At 38.7% G+C, this 24,973-nt stretch overlaps 1 protein-coding gene across 13 annotated transcripts in view; it reads right to left on the minus strand.

Moving 5' to 3' along the window:
• The window catches only part of ARPP21 (cAMP regulated phosphoprotein 21), a 203,046-nt gene that overhangs the window by 82,752 nt on the left and 95,321 nt on the right, over positions 1 to 24,973 (minus strand). For 11 of the 13 annotated variants that reach the window (XM_064443977.1, XM_064443980.1, XM_064443972.1 and 8 more), the window contains exons 2-10: positions 23,604 to 23,772; positions 21,670 to 21,875; positions 21,245 to 21,286; positions 20,804 to 20,845; positions 19,762 to 19,851; positions 15,536 to 15,686; positions 14,199 to 14,277; positions 12,838 to 12,897; positions 11,808 to 11,948 (exon numbers count right to left, since the gene is read on the minus strand). In XM_064443977.1, the coding sequence (XP_064300047.1) occupies positions 11,808 to 11,948; positions 12,838 to 12,897; positions 14,199 to 14,277; positions 15,536 to 15,686; positions 19,762 to 19,851; positions 20,804 to 20,845; positions 21,245 to 21,286; positions 21,670 to 21,837 (773 nt within the window). In that variant the 5' untranslated portion in view covers positions 21,838 to 21,875; positions 23,604 to 23,772. The remainder of the gene's footprint in view (positions 1 to 11,807; positions 11,949 to 12,837; positions 12,898 to 14,198; positions 14,278 to 15,535; positions 15,687 to 19,761; positions 19,852 to 20,803; positions 20,846 to 21,244; positions 21,287 to 21,669; positions 21,876 to 23,603; positions 23,773 to 24,973) is intronic. The other 2 variants (XM_064443979.1, XM_064443982.1) reach the window with 2 other exon arrangements.

The following is a 24,973-nucleotide window of genomic DNA, read 5'->3' on the forward strand; positions in this document are numbered from 1 at the left end:
AAACACCTGTGCCCTAGAAATGGAACTTCACAAAAACACAATCGCATATGAACTTATTTAATATTTCCTAAAACTTGTCAGGTAGCTCAGTCATCTTTCTGGCAACGTGTTTCTGAACAAAACACAACGTGTTTCAGAACAAAACACACAGTGCATTTCCTCCTTCCCTGTAAAGCTTTTGATCAGGTGCTATGAATATGTAAGAGAAATTTGATCTCTCAGTAACTTAGTGCTCTTTGCCAAACACCCTCAGGCAGTTGCACAGCCCCCTTCTCACCCCTAGACCTGCCAGAAAGCATAGACCCTTTCAACAGCCAAGACAACCTCTCTTCTCCATCCTGCGTAGCAATGCCATGCTGTTCAGGTAGGTGCCAGCAGGATGCCTACAGGGAACCAACCTCAGTAGGCATCCTGCAGCACCCAAACTTTTCACCATGAAAAGCTTCCTGAAACTCTCTGGGCATCTGTGGACACCTGCTCCCATCACTCAAAATCTTTGGAAACCTTTTCCTAATCCATTTTCTTTCACAGTTGAGAAGAGGGAAAGGATGGATTATGAAATAATTTTTTGGTGAGTGATCAGTTTACCCAGTTGCCAGAGACAGTATGTAACAGGCATCATTAAGCCTCCTATCCAGTGTTTTTCCCTGGTTCAGGAGCACTTCTGCATACTTCACTGCAATATCAAGTCCAGAGTTGCAGAGAGTGTTCAGGTGAAATCTTGGGGCAATACTGCTTTCCCATTTCTAGGGCTGTGCTCCTTCTTCTGCAGTCAATGATCATTTCAACTCTTTCAGCCTCATTGTTTGTATTGGGAGAGCATTATAATGGTCACTTAAGATATGGATCAAGTTTCTTATTTCTGTGCTTGGAATATTTTCACTGTGAGAGTGACCGACCACTGGTACAGGTTGCCCAGAGAGGTGGTAGTCTCCATCCTTGGGATGGTCCTGGGCATCTGGCTCTAGGTGGCCCTGCTTGAGTAAGGGGTGTTGGACAAGTTTTGCTCCAGAGGACCCTTCCAACTTCAACCATACTATCATTTGGTGAAACACTAAGCCAGTAACAAATCCATAGCAGAACAAAGCTCCATCACTACCTTTTTTAGATGTTTTTTGTGTCTGCTTTTTCTTGTGCAAGTTGACCATTATCATTTACCTTTCTCAATTATAGTCAGTTTAAAGCCATCTGCAGTCCTTGAGCAAGGACACCACAAAGATACTCTGTGGGACTCATTCGTTACAATGAACCCAATATTTTGGAAATGGTAAAGCTGGAATAAGCAGCAAAACATTTCTGTGTGTCAGAAAGTAGAAAAAGAAAGTTAAGATTTTGATAGCAGCATCCATTACAAGATTTTTTTTCTGCTATCATTATGCCGATTTTAATGGAAGCTACTTGCATTCACTTCAGTAGAGTTCCCCTCAATTTATCTCTGTATGACAGAAAACAGAGTTCACCCCTCAGGCTACTTTTTACATGGACTCTTTAGGGAGAATTCCCCATTATGTGCTCATTTAATGCTTTTGATTCTGAGTCAACCATTTTAAGTAGTCATTAAAAAAACCCCAAAACCCTAAGTACCTTAACCAGGTATTCACTATTTAATCAAATTACAGATTTTTAAAAACATATTGCAGAGTGGTAATAGCTACCAGGATACACGGACTAAGGAAGTCACAGGGCATTTCCTTGCATCTGCCATGTTCAGAAGCGGACTAATGTGGTTTCACAGACCTTGATTTGCATGGAAGATAAGGAATGAAATACCGGGGGTGGGAATCTGCACTCATTTAAAATAAGTTAACTAGCTCTGAGATAACTGGCTAAGAAACAGGAAACACAGATACCACACCAAAAGGACAAATGGAAAGAGACAATATGGGCTTTGAACATTATGGTTCTGATGACTTAGTCACTGTATTAGCAGAGCACACAAACAGTCTGGGCTGACATATATACACAGCACATAAATCTTTATTATGAGACATATGTTTCTGACAGCACCACAGTGCACGGGCTGTTGCAAGATGCCTTTCAAAAGAAGCAACAACCTCACCATGTGTGGAAAACATGGGTTTGCCAGTACAGCGCCTGACATAGCTAAAAATCTAGCAAGTGCTGTAGCTTATGTCATCTACAAAAACCTCGCAGGTAATAGTGAAGCAGCTTTCTGAAGAAAGGCAATATATGAAAGCAAGTTCTAAAGTGGGAATCGCTGTGATGTGCAAGAATTAAAACAACTTTGCATTTGCAATGCAATGTTCATTTAACGCACATAATGGGGGACAGCATGTTAATATCCCTCTCCTGAATGAGCCGCAACACAAAGTGAAAGATAGGTAGGATAATGGGGCTAGGAACAGGCAAAACACCACCCCTGGGTATTCATGGGATCATCATCTGACAAACAAAATGAAAAACCAACAAAGTGTTCTTACATAAGGATGCCATCAGGAGAGCAATAGGATGGTGAGAGTAGGGGAGAAGTTGCGAAGATTTAGGGCACTCTTATGCAGGTGTTCTGATGGTTTAACAGAGTTTTCTTGTTATTTGCAATTGTCTTTAATTAAATCGACTGCTCAGTCCAACATCACATCGGCCTCTATGTTGAAGGCATGCTGTGACACAGTATGGTGGCCTTTCTTGCTTTGCTAGTTTGTGAATATCTACTACATCTGCCTGCTGTGCTTTTTGGGGTTTTATGCTGGAGGCTCTCCTAGGGCTCTGCAGTACCGCCACAGTATGACTACATAAGCATCAGTTTCTTTTCTTTACCTTGTGGGCCAAAACTCTATTATCTGCACTGCAAATGACTGTTTTGATCATGGAGGCATGGGAACATATTCTGAGAGTTCAAGAATTTACAAAACTTGGAAGCAAATATCATCACTGACAAGAGGCCCCAACTAAATGATGAAAGGCAGAATTCCAGTCCTAGAGATTAGATTATTTGATTAAATTCTCTCAGGATAACATTTTTCAGGAACGAGGGCCCAGAATTTCAGCCTTCAAATACAAATAGGCTTCATGTATTTAGGGGCTGATGGATGCTAAAATACAGTTTCAAAAATTCAGAGTGGGAATTTAAATACAGATAATTGTTAAAGTACAGCGCATTTATATTATCACAACTTAATACTTAAAACCACTCAAGATGGCATTTCAAGCATTTGAAAGTAAATGCCTCATTAACAGATTGCTGCTTTTATAGCGTGAGTCACTAAGAACTTCTGTTACGATGATAAAAGCACATTGAAAGCCATCCAAAAAAAAACAAACCCAAAAAACCAAAACCCACAAAATCAACCCTGTACAAGACAGTTCCTTCAAGGTGCTGCACTTTCTGTAGCATAGGGGAAAAACATCTGCAAATACCAAATGCTACATTCTTCCTGGTTAAAGACGGTAATTCTTGAATATTTTTTTCAGAACAGCATCTGGACTCTAAACATGTTCTGTATTTATTACTAAACAACAAGGATGTGAAAAGTCACAAGTTATTTTGACAGGCATTCTCCCCTCTAACTGGAGTTGCAGGTAAGTTTGGCAGGACTGAAAGGAAGAGCCGGTAACGCTACATGGAAGCGACATCCCCCTGGGTTTTTGTTGAGAGAGTGAGGTTCATTCTGTCACTCTCGCCCACCCCTTCAAGATGTTCAGACCCAGTACCCCAGCAGCACAACTTCAGTGGGGCTGGCACCAGTAGTATTTCCAACTATGAAAGTGATTGTGAAGGTGAAGGCTGCAGGATGGACACAGACTATGTACACAAATCTCTTCCATATCAAGTTATGTTGTGTAAGGACCAAGCAAGAGGGACAGATCCTGAAGACTTCAAGAGTGTACAGTATTTAAAGAACCTGAGCTAATGTTAAGGTATCATAGCACAACTCATGACCCTCATGGGCTTTCCTAAAGTTTAATTCTGGAAAGTCATCCTACTCTAATCTACGGATGCAAAAATCATAGTGTATCTTGATTCCCTGAGTCTGCCTGATTACAGGCTTCGACATTCAGCCCAGTATTTTGGGGCCAGAACATGGGAACCCAGGTCTGAACTCACAGGAGGTGGTGGCAGGCCAAGGGTGTGCTGAAAGACCAGCTCTTCTGCCACACACGGCTGAAAGCACAAAGCTTCAAAATGCCTCGCTGTCCTCCTGTGATCAAACTAAGATTCTTTCTTTACCTGAAGGACCTGCTTCTCCTGCTCCCACTCCCCTAGATTGGATTTAGTTCTTGATATTCAGGATGTCTATCGAGACTGAACATTTTGCACAGCATCAATTTATTTCCAGCTAGTAGAGGCTCAGAATTGGTAGCATAATTTATTACAGAATTCATTAATATTTTATTTTAAGGACGTGGCATACTGTGTAAGTGGCTCAAAATTAAAGTGTTGCATAACTGCAGTGATCTATTTAAAATTACATTTTTCTATCTTAGATGTTCAAAAAATAACAAGGAAGAGAGAAAGAAAAAGGAAGCAAATTCAAGATCTGAAGACTACCAACGAAGGCAAGATGGCTACCCAAAAGCTGGTGGGCTAATGAAGAAACCATTAGCCCTCTTGAAACGCCCCATGTGTACAAAATAACACCATAAAAATTCTTGAGCTTGCCTCTACTTCAGGCCATTAACATTTTCCCTGTCTCCAGCAGGAAGACTCATGGATCAGAAGTGATTCCCTGAACAATAACTGTCCTGAAGAAGAGCACCTGTTTTTAATAACCTGCCAGAAACAGCCTCGCAAGGCTACCTTGGAAACAGCGAGCAGAAACAACTGAGTTTGCTTATAAAGACAAAGGTTTCTCAAAATTCATAATACTTTTTTTTTTATTTCTAGTGATCATGTCATATTTTCTACATTAAACAAGATGCAGACAACAGAAGCAATTATTAAGAGAGGCAATTATTAAAAAAAATTTGGATCACCCCTAAGATTCACTTGCTCGTATATCAGCACCTCATTTCTGAAACGCCCAGCTTTAGAGACATCATTCCACATACTACTGACGTACATTTACCTCCAAGGAAAGCACACGGGCCATTTCGGATTTCCAGATCTCCCTCCAGTGATTTGAAAGTATAAATGACCAAACAGCAGCTTGATTAACAGGCCCCTTCCTGCTACAGCTTGGACAAGCACATAATGATGTGGGTTAATTACTCATGCAAGGAAGAACTTCCCTCAACCAAACTATCTACTTGTTACTCCATAGAATTCTTTTCCTGGGTAAGCCCCCCTCTCCCCACACAGAGCAGGTGACGATAACCTTCTAGGTTTATTAGAACTTAATACTAAGTGGTATGATTGTAAGGATTTAAACAAAACCAGAACAAAAGAAATACCATAGATGTATTCTGATTAATGCTAAACCAATATTTCATTACAGTATAGAAGAGCTGTAAAGTACATGTCCACCTTAATTATAAACAATTTAGTTTTGATAAATTACATTAGGTGAAAATTTAATATTAGAGCTATTAGAACTGGTTCATTAACCCTAACATCTCATTTACAGAGTAATTCATTTCCATGGGTTCACTACATGGCTTGCACTGATCAAAGTAAAAATTAAGCCAGTATTTAAGGGTCAAATTCAGCTCAACTCCAAGTGTACCAAGTATTTTATTTTTTTTCTTTTGTATCTCTCATGTAAACCAGACATGTGACTAAAATGACAGATTGAGAGAATGCTTGCTCAGAAAAAAGGCTGTCCTAATTCAAGTATCATTAAAGCAAAGAAACATTTAAAAAAAAAAAAAAGATGACCAGGAGATAAAAAAGCTCATTCTCTTCCAGATAAGCATCAAGCAGTAAAATTATGAACCTCATAATTTCACCCTCAACCTCAACTAATGCATTTAGCGGAACAGTGGCAACTTCATGTCTGAAACAAATGCCTGTAGTATAATATTAAGATATCACTAAAAACTAGCAGTTATTAACATATGTAAGCCCTGAATTACTTCTGCAATCACCATGTGACTGGATAAAAGAAAGGCAATTCCTCCACATCAGGAGGCTCTCCTATGGTAAAAAAAATGAGGCGCTGCAGTGCATGAGGAGGCTCACGCTTCAGACGTATCCTGAACCTCAGTGTGAAACATCTAATTCCCTTTAATGCTTTTCTGAATAATTTCTCAGGAAGTTCCCCATCCCTTCTTAGATGTGAAAGCTTTCCTCTGCTTGGCACACAGGGATCCTCTGCCCATCTCTGGGACGCGGCAGGAAAGGCCACAAAGGAGCTAAAGGCCAAAAACCAGAGGGAAAGTATAAATAGCCCTAGTTTCTGCTTATTTCTTAGTAGTCAAGGAGGAACTATTCAGTAGTGAAGATGGGAAAGAGGTAACTCCATAGTGCCTTGAAGAAAAGTAATGCAAGACTCCAAGGAAAAAAAATAAAACCAGAAATAATGGTGTTCACATATGTTTTCCTGAGTCATATGGCTCATAAGTGACTCTGCTCTCATTACATCATTACTCTGTGTACATACGTGATAATCAAGGACAGCATAAGGTGCTTAAATGCAGATGCAATACCATATAGCAAACCATTTGCCAGATGACTATTCCATATTACAACGGGGTGGAGGGGAACCCAAAATTGTGCTTCAAACTCTCCGACAAACATTGAATTGCTTTGACTGAGACTTTACAAAAAATGAGATACATGCATTCAGGTACATACTTGTAACTACTACCATATACCTAACTAAAACAAGAGTCGTTACCAATTGCATGTGGAATATGTCCCATCTTTCCCATCAGCAAACAACTGCTTAAATTTACACTGAGCAACAATGAATACCTTATTCAGTCAAGGGGAAAGGCATACTTTTCTGCATGCTCCAAAGGCTGTAACATTTGGCATCTCAAGGAAGTCTTCTTGGCACTTCAACCTAGGGTAAAAAAAATTCTAGAAACTATTCCTCATTGAAAATGCCAATTTTCAGTGAATGCCATTTTACTGATACGACTGTAGGATCCTGTACCAAAGTTCAGATTCTTATCTTAAGATGATTCAAATGGCACAGGGCGCCTCCACTAGCATAGGTGTTAATCTACAACATCACTCAGTGCATACACAACAGAAAACCAATGAGAATTTTTTTCTCTGTGATTCAAACCACCCTTACACAGAGGAGACCAAATAACACAGATTGTATTGTCATAAATATGAAGGTCTTGTACATTATTCAAAGTACGTGCTGTACAGTAGGTCTCACTCTGCTAATACAGTTCAACCCTAGCTTATGAGGAGCCCCTGTAATATATATATAACATCTTACCATTGCCTGAAGTTTTTGATGCATCTCGAAGGCACCAAAAATCCTTCCGACTGGGCCAATATTATATTCACATTTACACAGCAACAGAGTAAGAAAACCAAATATTACAAGGATCATAACTCATGATGCTCTTGAAAAAAAAATTAGTCATAACTGAAGATGTGACTTGGTATGAAGTTCGTAATAGGTATGCTACACCCTCAGAATGTATGAAAATGTCTAAATACAATCATTGTATACAATAAACACTCCACCTTCTCAAGGCTGATGAGCCCTGCCGCTCACGCTTATATAAAAACGTATATGAATGCATGTGTGGGCTGTGGTACAGACATATTTGTCACATGGGTGATGATCTAAACCAAATAAAAACCTTTTTCATTTACCGAACACACCAAGCCCACTTCCCCTACATTTCTCCACCTATCTACAGAAAATCAAATGAATGAATATAATTGAACTGATATGTGAAATAATATGAACAGTTCTGTAAAAAACTCTGAAGTACTTCCAGTTGTTTGATGGGAAATATTAGGAATATATGAAATAGAAGGTGGCACATACACATTTTTGGGGGTTCAGTTTGGGATGCCCTAACATATTGCCTCAATTCCAAACTTCTGTTTATATCAGATTTCACTGTCTTAAGTCCCCTGTACATTTCAGTATATCTTTAGATAGATGACAGGCAGACACAGATGACAGACATATACACATTACAATGGTGACACAAGAGCTTTTTCATACTGAACAAAGCAGACTTCCCATTTTAAGTAGTATTTGAGCTCTTTGACTATAAAACCAAAACAACAAACAACCCTCCTTCATTTTCTGATCAACCTTTCTCATGGCTGCTGCTGAGAATAAGATTTTAGAAGTTGGAGGACTGAGTTAGGCAGTACTTTGCAAGATATAAGACCATGAAAAATGACATTTAATTGTGGAAGTTGCTCTTTTTTAACCTAGCCTTCATTTAAAAAACCATATGGAAAGATAATTTGTTTTTTAAAATCCACTATTCTGTAATGAGAGCTAGAATACATAGACTTAACTTTATGAAAGTTAACAAACATTTGGGTAGTTGAGGTCAACTCTGTTTAAAAATTCCATTTCATAAAAAAGCTTCAAGAACAGTATGACTTGTTCACATTCCGATAATCTTTTTTTTTTTTTAAAAGGCACCTTAGATTAATCTCCTCATCATAAATAGTCTTCAGACTGCAAAATTGTGATTATGGTCTGACTGTATTTTTAAGAAAGACTTCACTGTGAGTTCACTAAAGCTCCAGGATTGCAGCCCCAGGGAGATTCAAGCCCTGGTGCATTTTTATCATTGCCTTCCCCTCTCCATGAAGCAGCGCAGTTGACCAGACAAGCCACAGCCCTCCTTCCAGCTGCAACCTCTTCAATAAACACTTTCTCAAATTCCAAGCTCTCAAAAAGCAGGTATTTTTTTATAGGCACAGCGGATATATGTTGCCCTAAGATGGCCAACTGATGAAAAAAATTAAATGCCCCCATCCACTCCACTCATACCCTAGTCCCGTGTTTGACAGACCCTACTGTTCATCTCAAAGCCATTAACTCTCCTGACACTTGTGCCTCCAAGCACCTGCGGGCAGCAAGAACGAGAGGTTTCTGCTGAACAGAATAAATGCATCTCATTGCCCAGAGCCAGGGAACAACTCATCACCTGCAAGCGTGAGCAAAGATGTGACACGAACCCTCATTCACCAGAGAAATAAGCCACATGGTACTTAGTCAAGCCCACACAGTCACTCCGCAGAGTCATATGCTCTTCCTAAACAGGCACACATACACAGAAGTAACAGCCAGTGCAGAATTTATGAATTCTTGAGTAAGCAAAAATATTCTTCCCTCTCCACAGTATGCAGCTGAAGTACTTTGGAAACCATATGCGATAAAGAGATAATTTATTGTCAGAATGCAAGTCTTTAGAATGTCTGTCTATGGGGCCTCTCCATAAATTCGCATAAAGCTATAAAGGCTCAGGCTTACAGCACAGCATAACCACGTTGAACAGCGTTTCAGCCGCTCTCCAGATTCTCCGGTATTCTGGATACTGTCCAAGTAGTAATTAATAGAGTCAACACATTCCCAGTATTTGGTGTTGATTCTGAACAGCAAAAATTGTCTCCTCTGAGAGTACTGAAATGCAGAACACATGAAATCACATCGGACACTTTCAGACGTGGAAATTACACAATATTTGCTGCGGATAATAAAATCTCATCAGGCCTTATTCAAGCTGGATAATAACAATCTATTTTCTGTCAGAGCCAGGGACATCTTAAAAAAACATTCCTTCTCCTCAAGTTATAAAAATAAAGAGCTACATCTACAAAGCTCTATTTTACAGCAGTATCAAAATAATGTAAATAACACGCTAGAAGCACCATGATGCAATACGAGCTTCATATAATCCAGTTACCTACCATCAAATCACTGCATAAGAGAAAAAATCTGCAGTTCGTGCGGTGCTTACAAAACAGCTGTACTCACAGTAAACGGGCAGCAAAGTCCTGTGTTTATTTCTGGAAGATCAACACAGGAATGTTGTCAGAACCAATTTGTCTGGCACCGTGCCTCACCTCCAGCTTGCAAGACCACAGCTGAAAGGGTCATTTGATCCGTTATACCCCTGCAATGTCCTGCCCGCTGAGCTTGCCCACAAGGATGCGAGTTCACGCCTGGTAAACAGTCTTGGTTGCTCATTCCCACCGTGCAAGAAGCCACAGCTTCACCAGAGCACTAGGATAAAGTTTTGACTGTTGAAGATGACTTCAGTGTCCTCTCCAGAACTGCTGTGCAAGCGTTCACAACAGCACTGTCCAGTGCTACCCATCCGTACAACGCACAGCCACACAACCAAGCAAGGCGTTATTAGATATTAATGTGATATTCTCACATTATCAAGTCAACCGGGAGAAAGCAATGCTGTGAGGAAAGATCTGTAGCCATCTGTACACTACAGAGGTGACACAGATGTGAAGGGAAGAGGGAAAACTGTAAAGAGAGAATATTGCCTAAAAAGCATTAAAATATGATAGATTGTGTTTTAAGAAGAGACTATTTTTTTTTCCTCATTTACAGCTCAAAAAGAACACCCGTTCGCTACATACCCAGATTTTTCTTATTTGTACCCAAACATAGCCCTTGCACAGGGGCAGGTATTACCAGACCCTGGGGCTAAGCCTTAGCAGCCTGAGTGCTAGTTTTATTGAGCTACTGTAATTCTCTTGACTTCTGAAAACCAGACTGTTCGTGCACGCTTTACTCAAACCTTTGAAAACATTAATGTCTAAGTGTTGCTTTACAGATGCCCGCGTATCTCAGGGATAGCCCATGAAAAGGATCTAAAATAAATTGTCCATGACCCTGAATTTACTTCACACGCATGGAAGATTTTTAGGGCTCAGTGAAATAGCAAATACCAATGTGTTTGTCTCAGGTTTTGATCTTGCAAAATTAGGTAGTCCCTCTAGCCTTTTACAGGAGAAGCTAACAACATTTACAAAAGAATAATACTCTCTGCAACTGCGTCTAAGTAAATCACCCAACTACTGGATATGTAAATGAAATAAATGCTTTTGTGTCTCCTACTAATTGAATACAGGAAGTATACAATTTTTAAATAGAGCTTTCATGTTCCAATACCAGATACCAAAACTTCATTACCCAGTTGTAATTACTTCCCCTTCATTATGTAGTTTATCAGTAAAGAGGGCGAGGAAGGTTATGGTTCCATGATGGTTAATACACGTGGCACTCGGCAACACAAGTGATGCTGGTTGGGCAAGGACACATGACTGCATCTTTGCTGAATTAGCCAAGGAACTTCGTGTGGAGCTTTTGCTAGCTTTATACAGGTTCATGGAGGAGAGCATAAAGCATGCCAGCACAAGTTTAAGCTACCAAGAATTTCACAACACATTTGAACCATCAGAAGGAATTTATATCCCACAAAAACTCTGTGGTCAAATGATGACATCTGAAGAGAAAATAAAGTGGAACCAGGAGGGGATAAGAAGAGGAGAAGGGAATGTATGGTGGCAGGTGGTAGAGGGGAACCAAATCCTAGATAATCAGGTTGGGCAGAAAGTTACTGTTGCAGCAGGAAGAGCCTGAACAAGGGAAGAGGCAATCTTCCAAATAAATTTGGGTTATTTAGGAATATAGCCATATGGTATCAGGTGACAGGTAAAGCAACAAGCTCATTTCTGTAGCACTACAGAGACAGGGAAAGTAACATTCCAAGATACTATGTTAAGTTTCTTGCAAGAGACAAATTGGGTTCATTTCTCCCTATGAATCTTTATATCCTTAAATAATCTCACAATGCGAGCCCTGTCCTCCCCTCCCACCCTAGAAAGCAATAAACAGCCCCCACTCTTACTACAAAAGTAATAAATAAATAAAATAAGCCAAGCAGTTATGGTACAAACCAGCTCTTGCGAAAAGGAACAAGGGAAAACAAGCGTTGCTACTTACATTCTTGTATTGCTCGTCTTGTTGATAATTACAGATTTTCCAGTCTGATCCACATTATGATCCATTCCAAAGTAAGCTGCCACTCTGTGCACTAACATCCTCTGATACGATGACATCTGAGGGAACTTTTTATAGTGATTACTGGAAAAATGAAAACAAATCTCACTGATAATTACATTTCCCTCTGAGCTATATTTATATTAAAATAGCAATACATTCAATAATTCAGTGGACAGAAACCTCACTGAAAACTTCTTTGTGCATTTTCATATAAACGTTTGCTACAAGAAGGCAGAAAAAAAAAGAAAGTTCCAATAAGCACATTTCCATGCACTACACTGCAACAAACAAAGCTCATGCTTCATGGTATCTACTGAGTATTCTGTAAATTGGGAAGAACTCATCCCCCGGCCCGGTGCACGCACACACACTCCCTGCACAAGCAATCCTGCAGATTTGCTGAGATATTGGCAACAGCTTTCTGCCTTTCTTCCAAAGGTCAGATGCAGGGAGATGCTGGAAAGATCTAGTTTGGCAAATACTCCTTTTTTTCTCTCTCTTACTGACAAAATGCTTATTTCCCATCAGCATAATTTCTCCCTCTGCTGCTATTCCAGCTCTCTGGTTTTTAAAGCTGCAGAAATATTTTATTATAAAGAGCATGTGGTAGCAAGAATCCCTCCACCCAAGTCCAGATTTATTTTTCAACATACTAGAATAATGCAGCACACAGGGAAACTCGTGAGGTAGCATATTTGATCATCCTCCACACTGAAAGCTTTAATTATATTTTTGGACCTAAATGAGCAGAGCCAGTGCAATTATGACGCAATGAAGAGCAAAAGGTTTTCATTTTCATCTACTGTATTTTAAGCAGTACAACCACGTGTCAGGAAATAAAAGCCTGATCTTGCAGCGTGCCAGTAACAGTGCTCAGGAGCACTGTGGTCCATATGAGCATACCCCTTGCACAGCTCCCGTTGCTACCCCCCCCCCCCGATTTAAAAACCAAGCGTGGAACTCTACTTACTTGTTGTCACTAATAAAATCAATAATTTCCTGTTCCATTTTCAAGAGTATCATTCTGTCCCTGTCAAAAAGAAATGCAAGGATGTATAGCATCAACTGCCAATAGACATTTTACATGAAGAAATAAATATATCAATGTTTGTAAGGCAATTTTGCAAGCCTTGTCAGCCATCTCGATTAAAAATTAAATGTGTTTTGCCCTGGCACATCTGGAAAAGATTGTGGGCTCCTTTGCTGCACCTTCACTGACATATATGATAGATTTAGCTCTTTCTTGAGCTCAACTATGGTCTGAGAGTGCTTCCAGCCACACCAGGCTGAGATCAATGCCTTGCATAGAAAGACTCTGACTGCTATAGATAGCTTTGGTCCTTTTTCACCTTTTTTTTTGATGGAAAATGTTATTTCCAGATAGCCTAGCTATATCATGACAAGAGCTGCTACCCACAGAAATTTTCAACATTTTGTCTGAGACATATCTTCCATGAGGCATTGATCTGCAGGCAAGAAGACTAGGCACATCTCATCTAGTTAGAGAGCACAACGGAGAACAATGCCTTTGAACTATGGCTCCCAGGAGGCAATGCCACAGCATTTCTCAAAGTGCTCTGTTTTCAACTAGATTGTCTCAGATGTTCCCTTCCCCCCCTCTCCTGCCAAAAACATTCAAAAATTTCCCCAGCATATTTCTACACACACTTTTTTTTTTTTAAGCTTGATGGAGCCCATCACTCCTTAGTTCTTTCGATCTTTCTCATTTTGTGCAGATAAAACAATCTGAGGACCTTCTGTCATCTATACAAGAGGTTATGCAAGCTATTAGGTACCCAATTATTCCTATTTCTCCTACAATTGCAGAATTACGTGGTACCTATTTAACAGGTTCAACTGAAGTAAATGATGAACAAACACAACATATGAAAGCGTTACATATCCTTCCTTATACATTTAGAGGCAAATTTAACAAAGAGATGAGCTTGTTGCTCCCACTGCAAACTACAGGAATACTAAGAGCAGAATTTGGCACTGTGTACAGGGTTTTAACTGTGTACAGCACTGCCAAAAGAAAGCTACTTTATATTCATATACACATCTCTAACTGCAATGGTTATAATATATATGCAAGAAGGTAAGGACAAAGACCAGATGCCACTGAAAGTGAAATTAAGCAATGGGTGACTGGACAGGAAAGTAAAAGTTGACACCTTTTTATAGCTTTTTGCTCAGATAACAGCCTAACTCCTTCACATTTTCCCTCATAACTATCTCCAGAACTAATAAAACAGAGCATACAGTTACTGGAACTCAAAGGCTACCAGCTTTAATTTCAGGGGTGCCAACTCTAATGCGGAAAATACCTACCTGGGATTATTCTTTAATGTGTTAATGAGAAACTCATGCAAATCTATGCCTGTTGAGTCTGTATACTCTTGACTGCAATCTGAAAAATAAAAACAAACACCCGCCCCGCTCATTTATTTTATTTCAACAGTTACGATTAAGCTATGCTATAAATCAAAATCCATTTTCCAGTAACAATCTGAAAGCATATGCTCTGAAAGAAAATGTTCATTTGGAGTTCAGCCAAGAAAGATCTAGGCTCGGAAGCACCGGCTGGACGTTCGCGGTTCCTCTGCACCGTTCTGCTGAGAACGTATCACCAACACTAGACACTGACAGAAACTGCTGGTCATCTCAAAATCATGGGAAACCTCCAATGCCACTCAAGACCCTGTCAAGTTCTTCCTTTAAACTACTGAATAAAATTTTTTTTAAAGTGGAAAAAAAACCCCCAACTTTATTCATCAATGTCTCTCTGCATTCCTTAATATATGCTGTACACACAGCAAATGAGGCATCATACCAGTGGGAATTTTATTTGCATTAACAGACTGAAATCCAGTGACACCCGAGAGTGGGCGGGTAATAAGGATGCGTGACAGTAGTCAGAATTGATTTTTCAGCATTGCTATATCGCCTGGCTCAGAAGTACACACAGATCCTCAAGCTGGCGTGAACTGTGAGAGCTCCATTGAAGCCAACTGACAATTCACACCAGCTGCGGATCCACACTCAGGTAGGCAATTATTACTTTTAAGAGATTACACTGCAACTTCATACCATGGATTAATAAAAATATCTTTTAAAAAAACACCACCAAATTTAAACACAAGATCTTTTCTGAAGAAGTCTTAGTAGGTGATAATAGTGGATTGCAATGCAGGTTAAAGGTCATGGATGGACTTCCTTGCAGCATTTAAGAGAAATTCACTATGAGAGGGAAGCAATAGTGACGAGGATTACTCTCTGCTGCCGACACTGTGCAAGTGACATGCCACGATATTATCATTAGTGGGGAAAAAAGTGTATTAGAGTCTCACACTTACTATATAATCACACATATATTTTCATATATGTGTTTATACCAACATAGTTAGGTATTCAGAAGAAAGACTTTAAGGTAAAGTAAATTAATAACCTCTAATAACAAACCTCAGTTTAGAAGGTTTCTTCACTTTCAAAGCCTGACATTTGTATGAAAAACACTCTCAGGCATACACATTCCAGATTCTGAATTTTCTCAATGTATGAAAACACTTCTACTGTGTATTGATACAAAAATAAATAAATGCATGCTTATAAAAACATACAAAGCTTTTTATAATAGTAATTAGCAATTTAAATATTTTTCCGTTCACCTTTTGATAACATTCTGATCTTGTTTTTTTCACTGTTTTTATCTTTTTCTTTATTTTTATCCTTCTCTTTTTCTTTCTCGGAGTCATCTTTACTAGATTTATCTTCTTCTTGCAAGCTAGGAAAACTTGAAAGCTGCAGTTGGATTGATTCCTGTTGGGAAGGAGAAAAAAAAAATTTAGGGCCAGATTCAATAAGCTTCCCATGGCTTCAGACTTGCAGAGATTTGCATTAAACTATGTGTAGCCAGAAAAGCTGAAGCCAGATACATTTCTTTCCTATTTGAAAAATTGTTTTTTTCCAGGAGAATAATGATATCATAGAGGCAAAGTTCTAGTGGTAAGTATATTTCTTCCCTAATATTCAAATACCATAAACTTTTAGTCTACCTATATTAAAGGCACTATATTATTCTACATTTTAGTAATGCTCACTTAAGACATATTAGAACAGTGAAATATATTTTATATGGGCTTTCTTAAGCAATTCTATAATTTAATCAATACTACACATATTATATGATTATCAACAGATAGATGTCTGAAAAATATAACTCACTAAAAAAATTCCTGCAGGTTCATATGAACTGTTTTGCACTCACAATAGCAGTTTCAGCTAGACTGAGCTTTCAGGCTCTGACAGTGGAAGAATGCCAGCAAATTATATACTCCATTTTGTACAAGAGCGCTTACTAACTTATCAGGTACTTTATATTTAAAGACATATGCAAACATGCCTTTAGCAAAAGGGGTGAAATGTGCATTGTGATTTTCAAACAAGTTGTGGTAAGAGAACTTCTCCAAGGCAGCACAAGTTTTATTCTCAATAAAAATCAGTATTTCAGAGACTATGAGTCCCTTTGAAAGCATGCTTCAGCTTTAAAAACTTAATTAAAACTGATAATTCAAGCTGGTTTTCTCTTTCGGAATTGCTTCAAAGAATTTGTTATTTCCCACTTACATCATTACTTTGTATTGGCTTTGTTTTAACAAAACACAATTTGTTGTCTTTTGAAGTTACCATAGCATAATCTATATATTTCAAGAAATACCAATCTGGCTGGACAAAACTGAAGGAAGCATGCTTCTGTGTTCATATTCTTTTGAAGAAAAAATGGCCAAAATAACATGACATGCTTAAGTAGTGTAAAAATGCACATTTTAAGCTGTCACAAAGCTCCCGGGTAATGCAGTTTTCTTTAATAGAAAAGAGTCCTGCATGCTTGATAATTTTCAGCATCATGTTAATGAAAACCAAATTCACCAATACTGGAGAAATCAGTGTTTCCTGAATGCTAGTAAATTCCCTTCCTTCAGAATTTTTCAAGGAGTACTAGCATACCAAAAGATTGATTAAAAACTTTAAAGTAAGGGGTGTTGGTTTTTTTTAAAGCAACCAGACCATTACGAATTCAAAAGATGCTTCCAAAAATTATTAAAAATTTTAGGTTTCTTAATTATTTTTTTTAAAGAATTACAAATCATCCACCACAACACATGTAAGACAAGATCCTAACAGAACAAAATATCAGCATAAACATGCCACAGTAAAACAGAAATTGGGTAATTTCTCAGCTTAATTGACTTTGTGAAGTTCGAATGTGGCTCAAAAGACTTGAGATGAAAAGCACTGTAAAAGAGAAACAACATCCTAGAGCCAATATTTAACCTGAACTACCATCCTTAATTCCTACTTTTGTTAGTTTTAGCTGACAGTATTAGCCAAAAACTGAGTGCACAGAGGGAAAGAGTGGGAGGTCCTGGTCATTTGAGGTAAGGATAGATTAAAAAAGTTTGCTAACATGCCCAGTTGCACTCAGAGCACTAACATTATACCTGATTTCTTTCACTTCAAATGGCAGTTCAATTTCTCATTCAAAGAACAAATTTTGGATCAACCACTGCCAAAAGACTCTGATTCCCTGCACTGCCCAGAGCAGAGCGACTGCCACTGGCTTGTCAAAACAGGAGAAAAATGTAACTGGCCGTGCTGTTCCCAGGATATTAATCCTAACCTTCACAGTGGTTATTAGAATGCACTTATGAAAAGAAAAACAACAGACTTTACACATAAGCACACATATGAACATACAGTAGATACTGTCTTACGTGTAACATGATACTTATATATTTGCACTAGAAGAAACACACACAAGAGGGCTGTAGAGTCGTGAAAGCAAGCTACTGTATATTTTCTTAGATTTTTATTGATTTTTCTCAATAATAAAATACAATGTTAATAAATACATTGATACAAGGTAAGTATAGTGAACAACAAAATAAATGTTCAAATTGCAATAATACACTTCTTGGTCAATAGTATAACATTAAAGGCAACATTCCTTTTAAGTAAGGACATAGTGAACCATCAGGTAAGCGTTCAAGATCAAGTAATACAGGTAAACAAGTTTTTTTTCCCTATACAGGAAAATGAAGGCAAGTATTCAAATATCAATACAAACATCAAGTCTGCAGTATAATCCATACTCAGTAGTTCTGGCAATGTACCATACATTCTCTGGTAATTAATTCCCTGTGCTTTGTAAACCATTAAGATAAAATAATAATTTAAAAAAAATGCAAACTGAAAATAAGCTTTTTCTCCTCTACTGTGAAAGCAAAGCAATTCGGTTGGCACAAAACTTCCTGTATCCTTCAGCCAGTCCAAGGAGGAGCCTGCAGGTCCAGCTTTCCATGGCAAAGCTGAGCCACATTCATTTGTAAAAGGTCACGACAGCGAAAGTGCAATTCCTATCTAATTAATTACACCAAGCCAACTGTGTCCTTAGGAAAGGGATGCTGGCGTGCAGGGGAGCATTTTATCTCCCATAAATGTTTCAGTACAGTCAAAGAAATCTTTGCCACGGCTGGTCAGTCAGGTAAGACCAGAGGCTGTGTATAACAGGAACCCCTCCTCTGCCTGGCATCAGGGTGCAATCCGGACAGAGATTTTACCTCAAAACCTGCCAGTCTCTCTGACGTTTAATACAGGTTCAGTGAAGTACATTATAAACCACCATGTGATGCTTAATACTATCCCTTCATATTAGTCTCCTTTTCGTTTTCCATTAAACAATAGAAAATACAAACGGAAGCAGAACAGAAGCCACTCATCTTGAGTAATGCAAGTTAAGCAGAAAGCATATACCTACAACAGAACAACTGATATAATAACCTGCCCATCTACTGCATAAGCATTATTGTAGAGCAGTAGAACATGTAGACGTCCCCCTGCTAAACAATCTGGTTTTTGGTCTTTCAAAAAAAAAATAATTTAAAAAAGTAGAAAAACCTCTCCATACTTATGAGCTAAGAGGAGAGCCGGATTTGTTTTGTTTCAAGTCAATAGAGGAAACGGTGAGAAAGTACACTTAAATGTGATTTTTTTGTTTTCGTGCTAAGCTCACAAGAAGTCACTTGCCCTAGCTCTCTCGACGGATGATCTCATCTACACATACACATCTCGTAAATTATAGGCAGTGCTCATGATATTTTGGTTTTGGGTTTTTTTTAAGCCTTGCTCTTACCAGGCAAGCAAAGAAGAGTTATTTGAGGTTTATACTTTTGCTTTTTGGGGTATTTTTAAAGTTAGTCTTCAAAGACTGCCACCAGTGTTATTGCCCGAGGTAAGGGGTGCAGGAGACAGAACTCTACCAGCTGCTGGGAATACAACACTACCCATACAGATAAGCTCAAATACACGTTTTTTTGATACCAGAAAAATCTACACCAAGAGTTTAGGAAACGAATGGTACTGAGTAAGAGGCATCCTTGGGTCTAGAGAGCAAGAACCTGTGAATTTTATGTGAAGGGGACACTGATATGAACTGGAGTCTCAGAGGAACCAGAAACCAGAGCATATTCATAACTGTATCTGGTGCAGCCTGGAAAGAGATAGCCTTAGAGAAAAGAACATATTAATATTCTTTTTGATTGTTACTCTTTTTTTTTTTAATTTTAAAATCTGAATTCTTTTGAATTCTTTTCCATTTGCTGAAATTTTCAGGGGGTCTGGAAAAAAAAGCAAACAACACCCTGTGATATAGTATAAAACTAGTATTTCAAAATAAAGTTCACACTAACCAGATAACTTCATAAAAAACGTGTTCATTGTTGGATGTAATTTTTCCCCCAAGAAAGACATTGTTAAATGCCCAATTAAGTAACATAATCATGCAACTGAACATGGAGGTCAACCATGCAGCTAACAGCAATGATTGCGAGTGTACCTGATTATCATGAATATTTTCTGCTCCCGGGCGAGGGGATGACTCTTCACACACAGCAAGACTCCGGACGAGTTTTCCTTTAGCTCCTGACTGAATAAGAGAGAGAGAGAACAAAACAGAGAACACTACTACTGACCCCAAGTCACATTAGCTGCACATATCAGCTGCCCCTAAATATCCCAAATAACCACTGCCCACCCAGCCAGCAAAACTGCATCTGCCTTCAGTGCGAACAGAAATGGATCCTAAGCAAAAAGCCGTTTGACACACAGGGGAAGTGGTAGGTTTCTTTTTGGTTTTAATAGTTTCTGCAACAGTTCACTCACTTCCACCAAAAATCATAACAGAAAAGAATAGATAATCCAATACCAAAGGTAATTTAACATCAAGTTAAACTCAAAGGTTCTTCCTGTCATTTGGTTTCGGGGTTTTTTGTTTATTTGGTTTGGTTTCCCAACCCCTTTTTCTAATAGCATTATATCAAAGAAACACAGACAATAAAATGTGCAAGTTTTAGGGATCTGCACTTCGAAAACTAAAAGAAGGTTTTTTGGTTTTTTTGGGTTTGCCTTTTTTTTTTTCTTCTTTTTTTTTTTTTCCTAGAAGCTCCTTCGCCCCTGCCCCCCAGGGGAGCTAATCAGGGAGTGCTTCTTTATGTCAAGATGAGTCCATTAAATAAAATTTGAATAAAAACATTAATTTCAAAAACAAAAAGAATGACCTTTTTCCTTCCCCAGTGGTGTACACAAGCACATATTCTGTCTAACACAAGCACACAGTGAGCCTAGCAGCATAAAAGTATGATGGATAAATAAAGGGGAGCCTGACATATTTTCTCTAAAGGAGTTCCTCTGCCTTTGTGTAACAAGATTACAGGGTAAGGCAGAGTGGGGAAAAATTAAAAAAGAAAAAAAAATTGCCCACAAATAAAAAAAAACAACCACCACCCAAGGGATGAAGCGCCATCATTTCAATTGCACATGGACATTTGATTGAAATTATTGAAATCGGCACACAATTCCAAACAGAGATGGACCCTTACCTTGGATCTCTTTTTCTGCTGGTTCTGATTTGCACCTCGTTTCTAGGTATAGCAAAAAAGAGAAGTAGTTATCACTTCCGTGGAAAATGTGCATGACAAAAGCATTACCAATAAAGATACTACATCACTCCTAAATGATATTTTAAATCACTTGCTGACTGCAAAAACAACTTCCCCAAACCCAGTCTGGAAAGCAGGGAAAACCAAGAATCATCTCTGCTCACTTTATTCATTTTAAGAGCAGGTATAAAGAACAAAGCCACACTGCAAAGTGTTCTGTAATTTTGCATATAATAAAAATGTAAGAAAAAAGGCATACTTAGGTAAATGCTCCCCCTCTCCAAATTCCTCTTAAATTGTAGTCTCCCCCTTTATATTTATATTCGATTGAGCAAAAAGGATTAAAACCCCCTCATCCGATAAATCTTCTTATCAAATTACCTTCTTAGGCTTTGCATAACAACTTTTTGTTGGCAGTAACACCTACAAACCAAACCACACATTAAGTAATTATTCATTAGTATTACCTGTAAATTCATGAGTTCAAGGTAGTTTTCTAAATCCCCAAAGAGGGAAAACAGTCAAATATTTCACCAAGCTTTAACACAGACGTCTAGGAATTAACTTCACAGAAAAAATAACAACATGGACAGCAGCCTAAAGAGCTTGAAAGGTATAACAAATAACAGCATTTATTTTATAGGGAGATAAAAGAACAAAAAAAAAAAAAAAGAAAAGATAAACAGTCTCAAAATTATGAGAGAAAAAAATAGGGGAAGTGTAGGCAATGAAAGAGGTCATAGAAATGGAAAGGCAATGGTAACACACTGATATTTAAACACACCCGTTCACCATTCCCATTTTACCTGCAGCTCTGTCTTGGCATCGCTCAGCTTCTCCTCCTTCTCCTCTACTTCTGAGCTTTCAGATTTATTAAGGATACAGTTGTCTGGGTTTGCTTCAGAGATGGCAGTCTCCTGCTCTTTCGCAGCTTCCTCTGCTGTCTCCTGGTTCAATTTACCTTGCTCAGACATTCTTCCAGACAGAAATTAAAATAACAAGATTTGGTGACCTGAAAGGTCAAAATATCACAACACAAACACACAAAAAAAACACTGGGGGTGAATATTTTTTTTTTTCATTCCTAAGTAAGTAATTCCATTTCCTTTGATAAGCAAACCAAAATATGCAGCTCAGGAGTAGAAAGCTATGTGTGTCCCAGCTGAAGAGATACACTGAACTGACAATATTGGATAACAGCAGAATTGTGTCAGGTTAAAAAACAAGCAGAGCTCTGATCTAAACAGTCTTCGTGGAGAGCAGATTTGAGGTAAGGTGCTGCGAATCCCCAGCCCTGTCTCTCCCAGCCCAGCCCTGGGAGTGCAGAGGTGCAGGCAGGGATGGTGAGGGACTCTCCACTACGGTGCTCAGCGGCACCAGACAGGAAGGACCTATTCAGACTTCTAGGTCTGTGGCATCTCAGTGCTCCTCTCCTCTAGGAGGGAGAACTTCCCTATTTTAATTTTTTTTTATATAAAAAAGAATAGCCAAACAACAACAAAAAAACCAACACGGAAATAAAAAACAAGTGCAAGCAACACCACTGTTGCTCAACCATGCTCAACCATGGTTTTTGTACATAGCGGAAGCCCCATGGTGTTCACTACCAGTTAATATATATATATATTTAAGAGGTAAAAATTCAGTATAAATATGGAATCTACATTTGGCAATAAAGCTCTCATGGTCAACGTTTTTAGGCATCGATCTGACAGCTCCATTATTAAAATCCTAATCCTCTTCTCAAACCCCATGTCACTCTCCCGCACTATGAAAATCCTACAGGAAGCCCCTGGCAGGTATTTCTAATGAAGATATCTTAACTGAACTGCATTTACTCTCAGCTCACAATGTGTTGCTGTACAGAAGCTTTAAAGGCTTTTCAAAGTTAAAGCCTATTATTATTTTCTCTCTCTCCTCCCAGCTCCCTCTTGAAGCCTCCCCCACTGATCAATTATCAAATGAGACTCATGAATAATTTAACTTTTCTTTCCCCATCCATTTGGTTTAAGAAGTACCTTCAGGAAAAACAACTGCAGTTGAGAAAGGGAGTTATTTCTGAAAGGGTCTTTTGCAATACCTTGCCACTTCTCAACAGCAAGACAGTGGCTATTAAGCAAAACCACACTTGGCCATATTTCTTTTTACAGCTTGTAATTAGCATTCAACAGATCTGATATCATTTACCCTTCATTTTTTAAGCTATGTTTTAAGTGAAAAAATAAGACCTACTGAGTTTTTAAAACTTAATTCTTCCAATTTTTGCTTTTGTTTTGATACTGTAAGCAAGTAAAGTAATAAAACCTTTCCTACATAATCTTCCCATTTCAGAAGAATGGTGGATTTCAGAAGAAACAGAGCTACATGGTTCATAAATAAACCAACTGGGATACGAAGCTCAAATTAGCTCACAGTAAGCCAATTCAAGGTTTGGGCTGTTCTCCTTCCTCCCACCACCTTCCCCAGGAAGTCCCATGGTACTGAATAACTCAATAACAACTGAAACTTGAAGCACTTTGCTAAAAATTCAATACACGATGAATGGCAAGACCTGAAACTGGTCTGTTACACAACCCTTAATTTCTTAAGGATTTACATCAAGAAATGCACACGCACACAGACAAACACACACAAGTTCTTCATAGGCATGTTACCCCCGCAGCCCATCTACATGCTTACGGAGTGTTCACAAAAACAATTACCCTCACAGTTTATCAGCTGCACCAAAGAAGCCATTTACCTGAAAAACTGCTATAATTCCCACTGTCTTTCTAATGTCTTCTGTTGCTCTTCACTGGTTAAGTCCACGCAAATGATCAATGACAATGTGAGTCCCATGTCCCCATTAACAGTTCAGAGTGCCAATCTCCATGCTGGTCCTTCAGAGAGTTTGACGGATCATAGTCAACCTGGAAAAAGATGAAAAGTAAATAACAACAATGGTAATGATCATGGTACAAGTTAAGGATGCAACAGATACGACCAGATTTCTAACACTAATGACCAGCTTCAAGCAAATCACTTTCACAGCTTGATCCAGCTCCACCTGTCTCAAAACTGCCTGCTTCTTCTCTAATGAAGGCTAGAGCCGGCTGTTCAAGTCATAACAGCTCCTACGCAAGGAGCTAAAATTAACAATTGCATTATGCACTGAAGATTACTCACTTCAATTTTAACCTTTTTTAGTGAATTCCAGCACTTTTCATTAAAAAAAGCATATATACATATTTATATATAAGCTCATCTGTTTGCTTCAACAGAAATCAATGAGGGCATGAGGAAAAAGGACTTGCCTCCCTTTTAACTACAGCTTCTGCTCTAATTAAAATTTCAGTAGTTAAACACTATTGAAAAAGAAGCTAGGTGGGTGCTTTTAGAAAGTGATGTCCTTTGCCAGGGCAATGAATCAAGACGTTCATTTAATAAGCTGAATAAAATTTTAAATGATCAAGAATGGGAGGAAGAGAAGGAAGAAATCCTACTCCCCGAACAACAGCTACCAGAAAAACTTTCTTTTGAGGCACTTGTGTGAGGAGGAAAAATGAGATCTCCAGGTTATGATTTGGAAAAATAAACATGAAGAGAGAGTTGTCTCAGCAATGCAATTTATGCTGTTCATCAGTATTGCATTTGCCAGCTGAATAGCTGATCTGACAGAAAAAGGGCATTTTGGGATGAGTCGGACTGATTTATAAGCCATGGCCGTGTGCCAAACTGTCTTGAAACAACAGTCACCTCTTCCCGCGGCTTGTACATGAATCACAGTTGAAGCAATTACTGCAAATACACGAAAACAGAAAACAGGAGGAAACACGTATCATTCTACTTGGGGGTGGGGGGGGGGGGGGGGGTGGAGGGAAAGGTGAAAATCATCTCACTCTAATATTAGACTCCTTGTTTCTGAGTCACATTTTAAATTGCGCATGGTTGCAACTGCTGCACAGATGCAGCAGTGCACTGGAACTCACCACATTAAAAGAGCTGAATTTCATGCACCAGAAATGGAATTTAGCCTTTCACAAAAATCAAGTCCTACTCTCTCAGGGAGCTCAGGCGCACAGAGGAGACCAGCAGGCAGTTCTATAAACTACCACTGCCAGCCTGCAAATT

Source organism: Phalacrocorax carbo, chromosome 2 (assembly GCF_963921805.1).
Source record: "Phalacrocorax carbo chromosome 2, bPhaCar2.1, whole genome shotgun sequence".
Taxonomy (NCBI): domain Eukaryota; kingdom Metazoa; phylum Chordata; class Aves; order Suliformes; family Phalacrocoracidae; genus Phalacrocorax; species Phalacrocorax carbo.